This window comes from Staurois parvus, unplaced genomic scaffold, assembly GCF_062004578.1.
Source record: "Staurois parvus isolate SC_StPar_1 unplaced genomic scaffold, SC_StPar_1.0 ptg000015l, whole genome shotgun sequence".
In the NCBI taxonomy this organism is placed as follows: Eukaryota; Metazoa; Chordata; class Amphibia; order Anura; family Ranidae; genus Staurois; species Staurois parvus.
In genome coordinates, this window is record NW_028317811.1 from 7,682,292 (window position 1) to 7,697,621 (window position 15,330).

Consider the following 15,330-nt stretch of genomic DNA (forward strand, 5'->3'; position numbering starts at 1 on the left):
ATGCAAGCTTAACAAAATGTCACCTAAAAGATTAATACCTATACCATCAGCTCTATTTAGGGGGCAAAATGCAATATAGTTTTCTGATATACCTCAGGGCTGGTTCAAATTAGGAGTCACACAGGAATGTGCTTTGTTCCTTTTCCATTCGTATGCATTTCAGCGTGGTGCGATTCCATTCCCCTGTAATTTCCCTGCTACAGGTCTGCTCATTTATACTTTCTCAGTATTTAAAAATGCTGTTAAGTGCTGAATCACACATTTGCAATGTGGATCAGTGCATTGCAGAGCAATTAATTTAAAAATGCTCACCACTGAACACATGGTAATACGCTATTGCTCATTGTGGTGTTCTGCATCAGAAAAAATGCTGCATGTTCATCCATTCTGTTTTGTTGAGCTGCTTAATGCGAAACGTGTTCATGTGCAACATATTGTGTATTAACTTGCATGTGTTAATGCAATGCAGCAAAATGGCTAAGTGTGAATGGGTCCTTATGGTATATAATTTGTTGCTAATGAAGATTAAAGCTGAACTCCCAGCAAACAGCCAAATACACAAATGAAATACCTATAAAAAAGGTGTTTTACCTGCAAAATGGATTTGTATTTCTCTTCATCCATTTACAAGAATTACACAGCTGTGCAACACAGTGGAGCCCTGTCTCGTAGGACAGGAGACCTGATTTTTCTTGGCTGCTGTTAATTAAAACCTACAGGTCTTGTCCCTCCCCCAGCCTGTGAATGGATAGTGAGCTCCTTGGCATATGAGCATTACAGCTCCTGACCAGCTCCTTATGCTGCTTCTCCCTTCCCCATTCTGGTCCTGCTGTAAGTAGGTTGCAACAGGCTGATACCAAGTGAAATACAGGTACTTTCACTGTCTAAATTTAGAAACAATACATTTCATGATGAATTAATGAATACATGGCTGCATTAATTTATGTCTTTGATATCTTCCTGGAGTTCAGCTTTAACCTTGCTTATTACTTATAAACCACTGCTTCATGCCTTTTTTGAATAATACATATAGCCACATATCAACAGTAGCTGAAAATCTTTTATCGGAGAGCTCTGTGTGCGTAAATGTATAGATAATGTATCACAAGTTCAGCAACTAAGTAAATGTATCCTTTTCTACAAATGGATTTCAAAGGTCAGATTGCTTAATTGTCAGCAACATCATATCCAGAGTGTCTGTCTGGCTAAGCAAAAGGATTTTTCCATCCTTGTCCATGATAGTTTCTTCTTAAAAGAGAATGTAGCACTACCCCCTTAGGAGTTGCTGAAGATTTGGGCCTCTCTATAGTCCTGCACAGCCAGGCAACATGCATTTTCTCAGACTTGCATTCCAGAGACAGTAAACAGTCCTTGAGCTTGGTTTTTAAGTTTTATTAGGAGTGTTAAACTTGAATGGGGTAAGGGGTGTATGGGATGCCCAAGAAATAGTAAACTGAGGACAACTTCCTGGAAACTATATACAAGTCTCTTCTTGGAGAGCTCTCCAGGTGTACCACCCCAGAGCCCAGATAAAGCCTCTTCTTTACCCAGCTGTCTGGAGGACTCCCTGGGCAAAGGATCCAGTGCCTGTCACTACAAGTTAAACAGTTCTGGGTAAGGAGCTAGTCAGGTTTCCCACCAGAATGCTCTTTTCCCCTTAACTGGCCCAGGGGGTATAGGATTAATCACTCAGTCTTTACCTGTGAGCAGGTTGGGTTGGTGGCTGCCTTCCGGCCTTCTGCTGGGCTGGATCCTTTCTTGGCCCCACAGGTGGTCCTCCCTTGGGGGACCAATGAGGCTGAGTGACCCTCCATTCCAGGTCCCAGCCTGTAGGTAGGCCCCTTCCATTAGGTCTCCTCCCAGGCTTCTGCATCTCAGCCTTCCTCACATCTTCCATCTGAACTCTCTTGCTGCTGAGCAAGCTCAAACTCACTTAAAAACTGCCCTGGCCCCATGCCAAGCCTCCTGCTTGGGGATTGGTCAAAGTCCTCTGAGTGTGCAGGTCAGCTCCTCCTCACCCTCGCCTACTGCTTCTAGAATCTTCCCTAAGATTCTAGAGCAGGGGGAGGTATCAGGGAACTGACCTGCAGAGCCTCTCAGCCCTGACCTAAGGTTGACCCAGCTGACTATTTCCCAGAGTGCTACTCAGCCTTTCTATCTAAAAAAAACCTAACTAGCTCCTCCTAGCTATCTAGAAATTTGGAGTTCACAAAAGACAAAATATACATACTCCATGCTGCAGCATCCGCGTGACATTGCAGCTGTACCACACCAGCTCTAAATCCAAGAGCTGATTGATCACCTTATCACTGATCAATAAGCTCTTGTCATGTCAGTCACTGGCTCTATACTCTACTCCCCCAGCACTCACTGATGGGAAGAGGGTGGACGTGGCTGTCTCTGGCTCTCAGCCATATCCTGAAAGGCAGAGTCAGATCTTTCTCAAACTTTGTCCACTGGCTATCAGTCAGCTGCTCTGGATCACAGGAGAACAAAAATTGATGCAATCCTGTGATCCAAAAGAGAAGTATAGCCAAAAAAGCTTTGACCATACTTCTCTTATAAAGAGTATGTATAGCCCAAACCTATTTTTTTTAAGTCTCGGATAGAGTAGGAAGGGTTTATAACCCAACCGTTTTTTGCTGTCTGTGCACCCACTAGGTAGAACTTAATGTATTCTATGCATTAAGGTAAAAAAAAACAGCCCCCCCCCCATACTTACCTGAGCCAGATCTTGATTCAGTAATGTGCACAAGAGCAGCAGCTCTCTCAGCTCTCTCCCTCCTCATTGGCTCAGAGACAGCAATCACAATCACAGCTAATGAGAAGGCGGTGGTTGCGGAGCTGAGTCATGCTGTATGTGTCTAAGGACACATAGAACAGGCTCAGGAGCAAGCATGCACAACTGCCCCCATAGCAAGCTGCTTGCTATGAGGGTAATCGACAGGGGGGAGAGGCCAGGAGTTCCAGTGGGAGACCTGAGAGGAGGATCAGGGCTGCTCTGTGTAAAACCACTGCACAGAGCAGGTAAGTAGGACATGTTTGTTATTTTTCAAAAATAAAAAGTGACCCCTTACAATCACTGCAATCCGCTTTGTTTATTCTGGTGTCCATTACCAAAAAATGTATGTGTATTATTTATTTTTAAAAAATAGGACAGAAGATATACTACAAAACCAGGATTGTGTTATAGGTAACACGAACTTCAATTTAGTAACATTTTGCTGCCATCTAGCAACTATTCTTAGAAACTGCAATAAAACTTCCACTCTCATAGTAAATGAAACCAGGGTCAAAATGACATGGAAATGAACAAGAAAAGACACTTAACACCCACACAATGTTCATTTTACATATCTACACCTGCAATTTAACACCATTTATGCTTTTAGACATGTAACTAGAACTTTTAGCTTTAGTGCAATTTCACAAACTTTCATATTTGCTTCATGTTCTTAGATAATCTAGATCTGCCTTGGCACATTCCATGGTGATTGGACTATGGTGACTGAGCTACCAAGGTCGCTGTAAATGCTGGGGTGTTTTGCTGACAGCAATTAGAACTGCAGAACAAGAATCTTCATGGATAAGTAGTGTTTGGTAATACCTCACACTCAATTTTCCCCCTAACACTTATAAAGTATGGTAACTAAACTCTGGAAGCTGTGCCCAAAGAGCAAGGCAAAGGGTGAAGGACTAGTGCCCAGTGTTGCTTGAGGTCTTCCTGCAACTGATATTTCCCCATTACTGATTTACTATGTCTTGTTGTGTACTCTGTCTCTGTGTGGAGGCAGTCATCTTGGTAGAGACAGGGTTCTGCTTGTTCATGTCAGAACCTCCTGTAAGGAGAACAGTGGAGGTACAGTAGTAAACTTAACTTAAAGAATAAACTTAACTTAAAGAATATGTAAACCCAAGAATTTATATTATTGATATGTGCCTGCTGTACCATGGACGTGTATGAAAAAGTATCCTGTTCTCTTTGTATTGCTTCCTTTGTGTGAAATCCCCAGTTTTCCTTCTGGTTTCTTTGTTTCCTATTAAAAACTGACCACACTAGGCATGATAGCACAGCGCTGTCAGTTCTCTAGCTGTGCTGGGAACTCAGCCTGCTCTCCTCCAATGATTAGACTTGTCCTAACATGCTCTGCCATTTACTGGGAAGAACAGTGTACTGCTATTTCTTCTCCCTGAGCTCCTTATGCAGCTGAGAACAGAGGGTAAGTGATCAATTATATAAAAGAGCACAAAATGTATTTATAATGTTTTTATATGTATACACAAATGTTTTGCCTTTCATTTCTATCTTAACCTAAAGGGGTTGTTTTACAAAGTGAGTGTTTACATATATTTTAATACTGGCCTCCAAATTTCCACTCGCCTGCTTGCATTTGGCGAGTGGAAAAATCGTGGGTGCGAGTGTGTCCCAGGTTCCGCATTGCACCATGTGTCCTCTGTAATACTGCCTCAGTATGACCTCCCCTCTTCTCTTGTGTATCACCTGTGTGATGTCTGTATTGAGAGTAGTGGGGTGTCCCAAGAGTGCTCTCCAGTGTCCTGTGCCAGCCTTGCTCTGCCTTTCCTGCTTTACTAGCCATCTGTCCCCTGCCCAGGCTGCCCAGCTCTCAGCAATTTGGCGGAGGGCGGGAGTTTGGAGAGCATCACCGAGCACTAGAGGATTCTGCAGGAGCTGGAAAGCATGGACACGGCTTGTGTGGGACCGGCCTGCGGTCAGATGCCGGGGGAGGAGGATGGGGTGTCAGGTGCTCAGATATTCTTCATTGTCCCCTTTGTGCTACTCTCCCCCGCGGATCTGACGGTCCCAGTAACACTGGCTGTTATGCATCAGTGAGGGGGGCCCTCTGGCCCAGTGTCTGGTCCTCTCCTTCTGTCATAGTCCAGAAAGAGACCACAGGACCATCTTTGCTGGGACTTGTAGTACTCCACAGTGCTAGTGATGACACAGAGGCATGACAGAGTTGTTATCTCCAGCATTATTATTTTTTTATCAGCAGATGTCACTCGAGGGGGCTGGGGCTATGCTATAACATTAGATTGTAAGCTCTTAAGTCCACCCAGGATGACAGCAACATCCACCAGTGTCAGTGGACGGCGTCCACCAATCCCTCACACAGGGGAGGGGCCTCATCATGCAGTTGTTGTAGAACTGCAGATCCCAGGAGGCAGCAGTGAAGGGGGGTAGAGGACATGGCTGGGGGGGGGGGGTGAAGGGTGGTTAAGGACTTATCTCTAGGGGGGGTGTGAAGATGGTAAAGGACATGGCTGCGGAAGGTGGGATGTGTGTGAAGGGGGGTAGAGGACATGGCTGTGAGGGGGTGTGTGATGGGGGGTGTGTAAAGGACATGGCTTTGGGGGAGTGGGGGGCGTGAAGAGGTAAAGGACATGGCTGCGGAGTGTGGGGTGTGTGTGAAGGGGGGTAAAGGGCGTGGCTGTGGGGGAGGGGTGTGAAGGGGGTAAAGGACATGGCTGCAGAGGGTGGGGTGTGTGTGAAGAGGAGTAGAGGACGTGGCTGTGAGGGGGGGTGAAGGGGGGTAGAGGACATGGCTGTGGGGGAGTCGGGGGTGTGAAGAGGTAAATGACATGCCTGCAGAGTGTGGGGTGTGTGTTAAGGGGGTAAAGATCATGGCTGTGGGGGTGTGAAGGGGGGTAAAGGACATGGCTGTGGGGGGGTGAAGGGGGGCAAAGGACATGGCTGTGGGGGAGTGGAATGTGTGAAGGGGTAAAGGACATGGCTGCGGAGGGTGGGGTGTGTGTGAAGAGGAGTAGAGGACATGGCTGTGGGGGTGTGTGAATGGGTGTAAAGGACATGGCTGTGGGGGGTATGTGAAGGGGGTTAGAGGGCGTGGCTGTGGGGGGGTTAGAGGGTGTAAAGGGGGGTAGAGGACGTGGCTGTGAGGGGGGGTAAAGGACATAGCTGTGGGGGAGTGGGAGGTGCTAAGGGGTAAAGGACATGGCTGCGGAGGATGGAGTGTGTGTGAAGGGGGGTAGAGGGCATGACTGTGGGGGGGGGAGAGGGTGTAAAGGGGGGTAAAGGACGTAGCTGTAGTGTGGAAATGAGGTATAGCACTTATTTTCCTTTCCTTTATATTGCTTTATGTTAATATTGTTAAAGTTGTTATTGTTGATCTTTATTTTTGTCACTTTATTCTGCATAAAACATTTAACAGTGTCATTTCATGAGATCATTTTCGAGGGTGTATTCAGGGGGCAAGGTAGGGGTTGGGTGTGGCAACTGGTGGCGAGTAACTCTTTAATACATTCCCCAGATTAACCTCTTCATGCCGGCTGCACACAAATGTGCGGCCTCCCGGCGTCTGGGCCTAGACGCCGAGCGGCTGCACATTTGCGTTCTAATAAAAAAAATATGTGCTGAGAGCGCGCGCCCCGCGCGTTCCCAGCACACATGTCCGGTACTCACAGAAAGGTCCCGGTCTCCTCTTTCAATCGGGACCTTTCCCGATCATGTGACTGATGTCAAGGCAGTCACATGATCCCTAAACCCCGCCCGTCCCGCCTCCCGGCTTCTGAAACTCTTAAAGGGCGCTGGCGTGAAGGGGTCAAGGTAAAACATTTCCCAGTATTTGTATCATCCCCTCACCGCCCTAAATACTTACCCAAGTCCTCGCTCGATCCAGTGCTGTAGCAGCCCTCTCCTCAACTCTCACAGTCTTTGCTGAGGCAGCAGGAGCCACTGGCTTAATCAAATCCTGTGGGAAGAGAGTGGGGGGTAGAGCGGGGCCAAGTCATGTTGTGCGTGTCTTTGGAGCCCAGTTTGGGAGTGAGGCTGCACATGGTCCCCCATAGCAAACAACTTATTATGGTGGTGCACAAAGAAGAGAAGGAACCTGAAGCACCTATGATGGACTCCAGAAGAGAAGGGTTGGGGCCTCGCTATTCAATTCCATCCACACAGAACAGGTAAGTATATCATGTTTGTTATTTTTAAACAATATATATATATATATATATATATATATATATAAAAGCCTTTACAAACACATAAATGTTCCTTATAACATAGTAAATCTGAACTTTTTGAGTTTAGGTCCACTTTAATGACTAAACTGTATTTTAAATTTACAGACAGGGTGGAGAAGATATAAAAACCTTGATGGATTTTTATTGGGGTCTAGGTCTACATTAGGGAGGTTTTCATCACTTTCTGCTGGGAAAATAAATGATGGTAAACTTCTATAGTGGGACCGTAGACTGCAACAAACACATCTACTTTTTCTGTAAAATAGAGGATGGTTATTACTGCATGTTGCTTCCCTGCCTTTCACTAGTTGCTATCACAAGCTCTCAGAGGGACAGGAAGTGAGGTGAAACCTTCATAACAGGATCATGAGTGGCAGGAAGATGCTCCAGCAGGTAAACCTTTTCTTAGTGAAATGGGAAAAGTGTTAGAACTACTGTCAGCTATTTATCAACTAAATTAAAACTGCGTCACAGTGAGTTAATCAATCTGTGAATATGTGAACAATACAGATGCTATCCTATTAATACAATGATCAAAAATCATGAAAATTATTCAGACACCACTATAACATAAACCATTTTACATCATTATAAATCCATCAAACTTAAAGTGCATACAGGTGAAACTTTAAAAATTTGAATATGGTGCAAAAGTTCATTTATTTCAGTAATGCAACTTAAAAGGTGAAACTAATATATGAGATAGACTCATTACATGCAAAGCAAGATAGTTCAAGCCGTGATTTGTCATAATTGTGATGATTATGGCTTACAGCTCATGAAAACCCCAAATCCACAATCTCAGAAAATTAGATTATTACATGCAATCAATAAAACAAGGATTGTACACAGAACAATATCGGACCTCTGAAAAGTATAAGCATGCATATGTACTCAGTACTTGGTTTGGGCCCCTTTTGCAGCAATTACTGCCTCAATGCGGCATGGCATGGAAGCTATCAGCCTGTGGCACTGCTGAGGTGTTATGGAAGACCAGGATGCTTCAATAGCGGCCTTCAGCTCTTCTGCATTGTTCGGTCTCATGTCTCTCATCTTTCTCTTGGCAATGCCCCATAGATTCTCTATAGGGTTCAGGTCAGGCGAGTTTGCTGGCCAATCAAGCACAGTAATCCCACAGTCATTGAACCAGGTATTGGTGCTTTTGGCAGTGTGGGCAGGTGCCAAGTCCTGCTGGAAAATGAAGTCAGCATCCCCATAAAGCTCGTCTGCGGAAGCAAGCATGAAGTGCTCCAAAATCTCCTGGTAGATGGCTGCGTTGACTCTGGACTTATTGAAGCACAGTGGACCAACACCAGCAGATGACATGGCTCCCCAAATCAACACAGACTGTGGAAACTTCACACTGGACTTCAAGCATCTTGCAGTGTGTGCCTCTCCATTCTTCCTCCATACTCTGGGTCCTTGGTTTCCAAATGAGATGCAAAAGTTGCTCTCATCAGAAAAGAGGACTTTGGACCACTGAGCAACAGACCAGGTCTGTTTTTCTTTAGCCCAGGTAGGACGCTTTTTATGTTGTTTGTTGTTTAGGAGCGGCTTGACAAGAGGAATACGACATTTGAAGCCCATGTCCAGGATACGTCTGTGTGTGGTGGCTCTTGATTCATTGACTCCAGCCTCAGTCCACTCCTTGTGAAAGTCCCCAACACTTTTGAATGGCCTTTTCCTGACAATCCTCTCCAGGCTGCGGTCATCCCTGCTGCTTGTGCACCTTTTTCTTCCACACTTTTCCCTTCCATATAACTTTCTATTAATGTGCTTTGATACAGCACTTTGGGAACATCCAACTTCTTTTGTAATTACCTTTTGAGGCTTTCCCTCCTTATGGATGGTGTCAGTGATGGTTTTCTGCACAACTGTCAGGTCAGCAGACTTTCCCATGATTGTGATTCCTACTGAACCAGACTGAGAGACCATTTAAAGGCTCAGGAACCCTTTGCAGGTGTTATGGCTTTATTAGCTGATTAGAGTGGGACACTTTGAGCCTAGAATATTGCACCTTTTCACAATATTCTAATTTTTTGAGATTGTGTATTTGGGGTTTTCATGAGCTGTAAGACATAATCATCACACTTATGACAAATCACGGCTTAAACTATCTTGCTTTGCATGTAATGAGTCTATCTCATATATTAGTTTCACCTTTTAAGTTGCATTACTGAAATAAATGAACTTTTGCACGATATTCAAATTTTTCGAGTTTCACCTGTATATACCACCATTTATAGGTGCTATAACTTTCACGTAAACCAATTAATTTACACGTATTGGGATTTTGTTTAGCAAAGACATGTAGCAGAATACATTTTGGCCTAAATTTATGACGAAATTTGATTTTTTACATTTTTATACTGGATATGTTTAACCACTTGCCTACCAGGCACTTATACCCCCTTATTTACCAGGCCAATTTTCAGCTTTCCGCGCTGCCGCACTTTGATTGACAATTGCGCGGTCATGCAAAATTTTACCCATATGAAATTTTGATCATATTTTTCTCACAAATAGAGCTTTCTTTTGGTGGTATTTAATCGCCACTGGGCACTTTACTTTTTGCGCTATAAACAAAAAAAGTGCAAAAAATTTGAAAAAAAAAGTTTCTTTGTTTCTATTATAAAATTTTTCAAACAGGTAATTTTTCTCCTTCACTGATGTGCGTTGATGAGGCAGCACTGATGGGCACTGATAGGCGGCACTGATGGGCACTGATAGGCAGCACTAAAGGGCACTGATAGGCAGTACTAATGAGGTGGCACGGATAGGCGGTACTGATAGGCAGCACTAATGAGGTGTCACGGATAGGCGGCACTAATATGCAGCACTGATAGGTGACACTGATGATGGGTACTGATAGACGATACTGACTGGCATCACTGCTGGGCACTGACTGGCGGCACTGACTGGTACAACCCCGGGGCACTGACTGGTGGCACTGACTGGCAGCACTGCTGGGCTGCACTGGTGGGTGGCACTGGTGGGCACAGGTGGGTGGCACTGGTGGGTGGGCACAGGTGGGTGGCACTGCTGGGCACAGGTAGGTGGCACTTCTGGGCACAGGTGTGTGACACTGCAGAGTGGCACAGGTGGGTGCATTGCTGGGCACAGGTGGGTGGAGCTAGTGGGCGCACTGCTGGGCACAGGTGGGCAGAATTTGTGGGTGGCACTGCTGGGCACCGATCATCAGGGCACTGATCATCAGTGCCCTGATGATCGGTGCCGATCCTCGCTCTGACAACTGCCGGTTTTCAGCAGTACTTTCCTCACAATCTGACAGCGTGAGGAAAGTGCTGCCGAGAACCGGCAATTGCATTTCCCTGTGATCAGCGTGTCATTGGACACCGCTGATCACGTGGTAAAAGGCCGCTGTGATTGGCCTTTTACCACATCACGTGATCAGCTGTGTCCGTAGGACACAGCGATCACGGAGATCGCCGGGTGCGCGCCCCCTGGGGCGCGCAGGAGAGCGCGTTCTGGGAGGACGTCATATGACGTCCACCCAGAACTGGCCGGCCGCAGTGCAGCCGTCATTCGGCTATCTGCGGTCGGCAACTAGTTAATAGCAAACAGTAAAAAAATTTTTTTTTTCTCAAAATTGTCGTTTTTTCTTTATAGCACAAAAAATAAAAAATGCACCAGGCAATCAAATACCACCAAAAATAACGAATTTAGTAGGAAAAAGAACATAAATTTTATTTGGATGCAGTGTTGCATGACCGCGCAATTGTCAGTTAAATTTACGCAGCGCCATAATGCAAAAAATGGCCTGATGGGGGGGGGGGGGGAGAAATCCTCAGGGGAGCAAGTGGTTCAAACCTTATACTGAAGTGTTTTAATGCATTGTGAAGGTTGCTGGTAAAAAATAACGGAAAATGTTCTTTGTTCCCTGAAATGCGCTCTATTGTGACCATTTCAGTAACCTCAGTCATCCATTGTAATGTGAGGAGAGATAAGACACAACAAAGACTCAGACGTCTCTGAGGCGCCCGGGCCTTACACAGCCACGCGCGCTCTCGAAGCTTGCAATCAGCGCAGGCGCGTCCCTGTCTCCTCAGGCAGGGGGCGCGCCGGTTCCCACGCCTCCCAGGCTGCTGCGCAGTCTCGGAGGCGCTGAGCTGTTGGTATCCGGGCCCGGTTCGCTGGCCTGCTCTTCTCTCGGGGAAAGTTTAGTTTCCAGGACGGGAGCGCTGTACCGGAGGAGTCCTACCCCTCATTACATAGCCCGACTGCCGGGGGAAAGTGAGGCGGCCGGGCCCTCGGTCCCTGAATCCTTCCCGGGGAATGAGCGGCTCCCGCAATAACCGGGTCATGGTGGAAGGAGTGGGGGCCAGGGTAGCCCGGGGCCCGGACTGGAAGTGGGGCAAGCAGGACGGCGGAGAGGGGCATGTGGGCACCGTGCGGAGCTTCGAGAGCCCGGAGGAGGTGGTGGTGGTCTGGGACAACGGAACCGCTGCCAACTATCGCTGCTCCGGGGCCTACGACCTGAGAGTGCTGGACAGTGCGCCCACCGGTAAGACCACCCACCAGCCGGGACAGCAGGCGACGCCGGGATCTACACGGGGGCAGGAGCACTGCGATCTACTGCATAGGAGACAGCACTGGGATCTGATGTGTAGGAGGGATCAGGAGCACTGGGATCTGATGTGTAGGAGGGATCAGGAGCACTGGGATCTACTGCATAGGAGACAGCACTGGGATCTGGTGTGTAGGAGGGATCAGGAGCACTGGGATCTACTACATAGCGGGATCAGGAGACAGCACTGGAGTCTGATATATAGGTATCAGGAGACAGCACTAAGATCTACTATATTAGAAGGATCAGGAGATGGCATTGGGTTCAGCTATATAGTAGGGATCAAGAGTCAGCACTGGGATCTGTTGTGTAGCAGGGATCAGAAGTCAGCACTGGGATCTGTTGTGTAGCAGGGATCAGAAGTCAGCACTGGGATCTGTTGTGTAGCAGGGATCAGAAGTCAGCACTGGGATCTGTTGTGTAGCAGGGATCAGAAGTCAGCACTGGGATCCACTATATAGGAGGGATCAGAAGTCAGCACTGGCATCTGCTATGTAGGAGGGATCAGGAGACTGCACTGGGGTCTGTTGAGTAGGAGGGATAAGATATCTGCACTGGGATCTGCTATGTAGGGGGTATAAGAAATCTGCATTTGGATCTGCTATGTAGAAGGGATCAGAGGTCAGCACTGGGATCTGCTTTATAGGAGGGATCAGGAGCCAGCAATGGGATCTGCTGTGTAGAGGAGGGATCAGCAGCCAACACTGGAATCTACTACAACGGAGGGATCAGGAGATGGCACTGGGATCTGCTATATAGGAGGCATCAGGAGCGCTGGGATCTGCTATATAATAGGGATGAAGAGCCAGCACTGGGCTTTGCTATGTGGTAAACACACTCAGCTCACACTGTGCAGGGCATGGTTCTCCATCACCTTGGTGGCAGAGTGTATCCTGTTACTGTCGATTGTTTATGATTTAATAGTAATTCAGTCTTAGGCCTTTGGTTGCAGGTCTGATCATACAGGCTTGCTCTCATGTAGATTTGGACATCTGAACTGGATGACACATGTCATTGTATGTAAGTGGGTGTAAAGTATATTCATATTTGTATGGTGGAGCTTATCTTTATTATACCTACAGTATTTTGTAGTAGGTTTTACAGGGACCAGGTTTGTTCTTATTAAAATATCTTGTTGACTTTAAAGGAGGATTATGACCTGCACAAATGCAACGTCAGAAATTACCCTCTGACAGAATAATCGTAAAGGATAAGTTCACCTTTGGGAACATTTCGGGTGGAAAAAATAACCTATTCCCATAGCTTCAGCCGCGCACACAGATGTACTGACAGGTCTGCCGGAGACCTGCATGACATTGCGATCTACTGATCTCTGGAGCAATGCATTCTAGGCTCCTGCAGACAAAAATAATAAATGCACATTTTTTACCTGCAAAAAAAAGGTGAACTTATCCTTTAACCCCACCCTTTGTCATTGTACAATTTCAGTATCAGTAAACCAGTTTATTATTTATTTATTTCATGTACTTATATAGCGCCATCACTTTACACAGTGCTTTACATATATATTGTACATTCACATCAGTCCCTATCCCTCAAGTTCTCAGCACATTGTGAGCAACAGTCCGTGTTTTGAAGGAAGTGGGGGACAGAGCCTGTGATATGGCCCCTCATTTTTTTCCGCCATCCATTTACACAGCACTTTACATATATTGTACATCCTCAAGGAGCTTACAATCTAAGGTCCCTAACTCACATTCATACATACTAGGGCCAGTTTAGACAGGAACCAATTAACCTACCAGCATGTCTTTGGAGTGTGGGAAGAAACTGGAGTATCCAGAGGAAACCCACAAAGGTACAGGAAAAACATGCAAACTCCATGCAGCTAGTGCCGTAGTTGGGAATCGAGCCAATGACCTTAGTGCTGCTAGGCGGAAGTGCTAACCACTTAGCTACTGTACTGAAGGATTGAACACCTGCAACGAAAACTAGTAATTAGGAGCAGAGACAAGTGTGGAGGCTCCCGACAATACTGTCAGGATCCCATAACACCATAAACGTTAGCCCTCCACATAGAATTTCCGTTTTCTAAGTAATAGTGAGGTGTGCTCCAGTGGCATCACCAAGCACCCCAAAATAAAAGGTGAGCCCTTCACTTCTCTTTTAAAGGCCCATTTACACCACAACACATGCGTGTGTGCTAGCCCCTTGCATTTGCTTTGCTGTAAGGTTATTTGTTTTTCTTTACTTGGCCTAAGTCCACCATTCAGTTTCCTCGCCACTACAGTTTCTGGGTGCTAGGTACTGCTAAAGCTGGCCATACATTATACAATTTGCTTGTTCAATTTCCTTTAGATTTACCTTCAGCTATGTAGTGCAAGGGCCTGCTTGATTGCACACAAATTGAGTGTTTAGGTTTGACCTCATAATATGGTTTTGGAAAATGTAAAGGAAAATTGTACAAGAAAATTGTTTAATGTATGGTCAGCCTAACTCAGTGCTGCGAATGTGTACAAGACCACTTGTTGCTCTTCTTCGTGGTTCTGTGAGGACCGTAGTTCTGGACAGCCAATGGGAAGTGCTCATGTGATGCAGGCAGTGACATTATCCTAGACAAGAGAAATTATCTGGGAAGTATGAACAAATGTTATACCTCCTAGACCACGTTCTCCTGCGTTTACTTGCATTTAGATGCATTCAGACTATCTGTTCTGCCCACCACACTCAGAAACCTGTTTTCTCTAAACACAGCTAAACTGATTACACCGAATTTCATGTAAATGATACCGGTATTATCATGGCATGTATTTGTATGTGTTAGGAAATGTCCTGGAAACTCACGTGTTTGTCAGTGTGTTCGAGGCTTAGGCAGCCCATCACAGGAAAGGTACATTATAACGTGTGATGTGGTGTAGTTGAGAACAAAGGAAAATATATTTTGGGTTTCCGAATTGTTTGGTCCAAGCTTATACTTTGTAATCTTGTGTTATGCTTGCCTTAGTCTTATTTTGAAAGGCGTGGAAACATATAACTTTATTTAGCATCAAAAGAACACATATAAACAGCGATTGATAATTTGGTTACGTGTACCCTAAATTGATAGCAATTTAATGGTAATGATACAAGAATGGCAATATATGTAATCCGTTGCATCTTTCTGCAGCCTGTGTGTATTCATTCATTGATTCTACACAGATTCATGAACAGCTGTCACATAGCTAGCTTTCAAGGAGCAGTTGGTTCATTTCAAATTGTAATGACCAATCATTTGGCAGCTATCAGGGATGTCAGTGGTGATGTCATTCTTTGTCTAAATAGTGGAACAGTTTGGGGATTGCATGGACTCAAAAATGACAATGAGATCTCAGACACAAGTCTTTTTTTTATTTTATGAGACACTGGTGCTGTTTTTTAAGGGACGAAAAGCTGTGGCAAAGACACTATTATTTTTGTTGTGTAGATTAAAAACTCAGTGCAGAAACTTTAGCTGATTTTTTTTCCTTTATTCCAGTTTTTACTATTCTGCATCAGTATATCACAATGGTCCTTTTTATTTGTATAATATTGACAGATATGCATGTATCAGAGCATCTATTTATCACAGATAGGATTATGACTACAGACCAGTATTTGGAGGAAAGGGCTAATTATGCAGGCCATAGACTGGTCGAAAATCGGCCGATTTTTGGCCAGAAAAAAAAAATCGGCCAATTTTTGCACCGTTAGTGGGTTAATTGGTCGGCCATTTTTTGGGGTTTTGGCACATTTTTTTATCAGTA

General features: G+C 45.4%; 1 protein-coding gene across 1 annotated transcript in view; it reads left to right on the top strand.

Moving 5' to 3' along the window:
- Positions 1–11,083: 11,083 nt before the first annotated feature.
- MIB1 (MIB E3 ubiquitin protein ligase 1) overlaps positions 11,084–15,330 on the top strand; it is a 142,739-nt gene continuing 138,492 nt past the window's right edge. Inside the window, exon 1 of the mRNA XM_089678377.1 lies at positions 11,084–11,524. Within this exon, the coding sequence (XP_089534503.1) occupies positions 11,296–11,524 (229 nt within the window). The 5' untranslated portion in view covers positions 11,084–11,295. The remainder of the gene's footprint in view (positions 11,525–15,330) is intronic.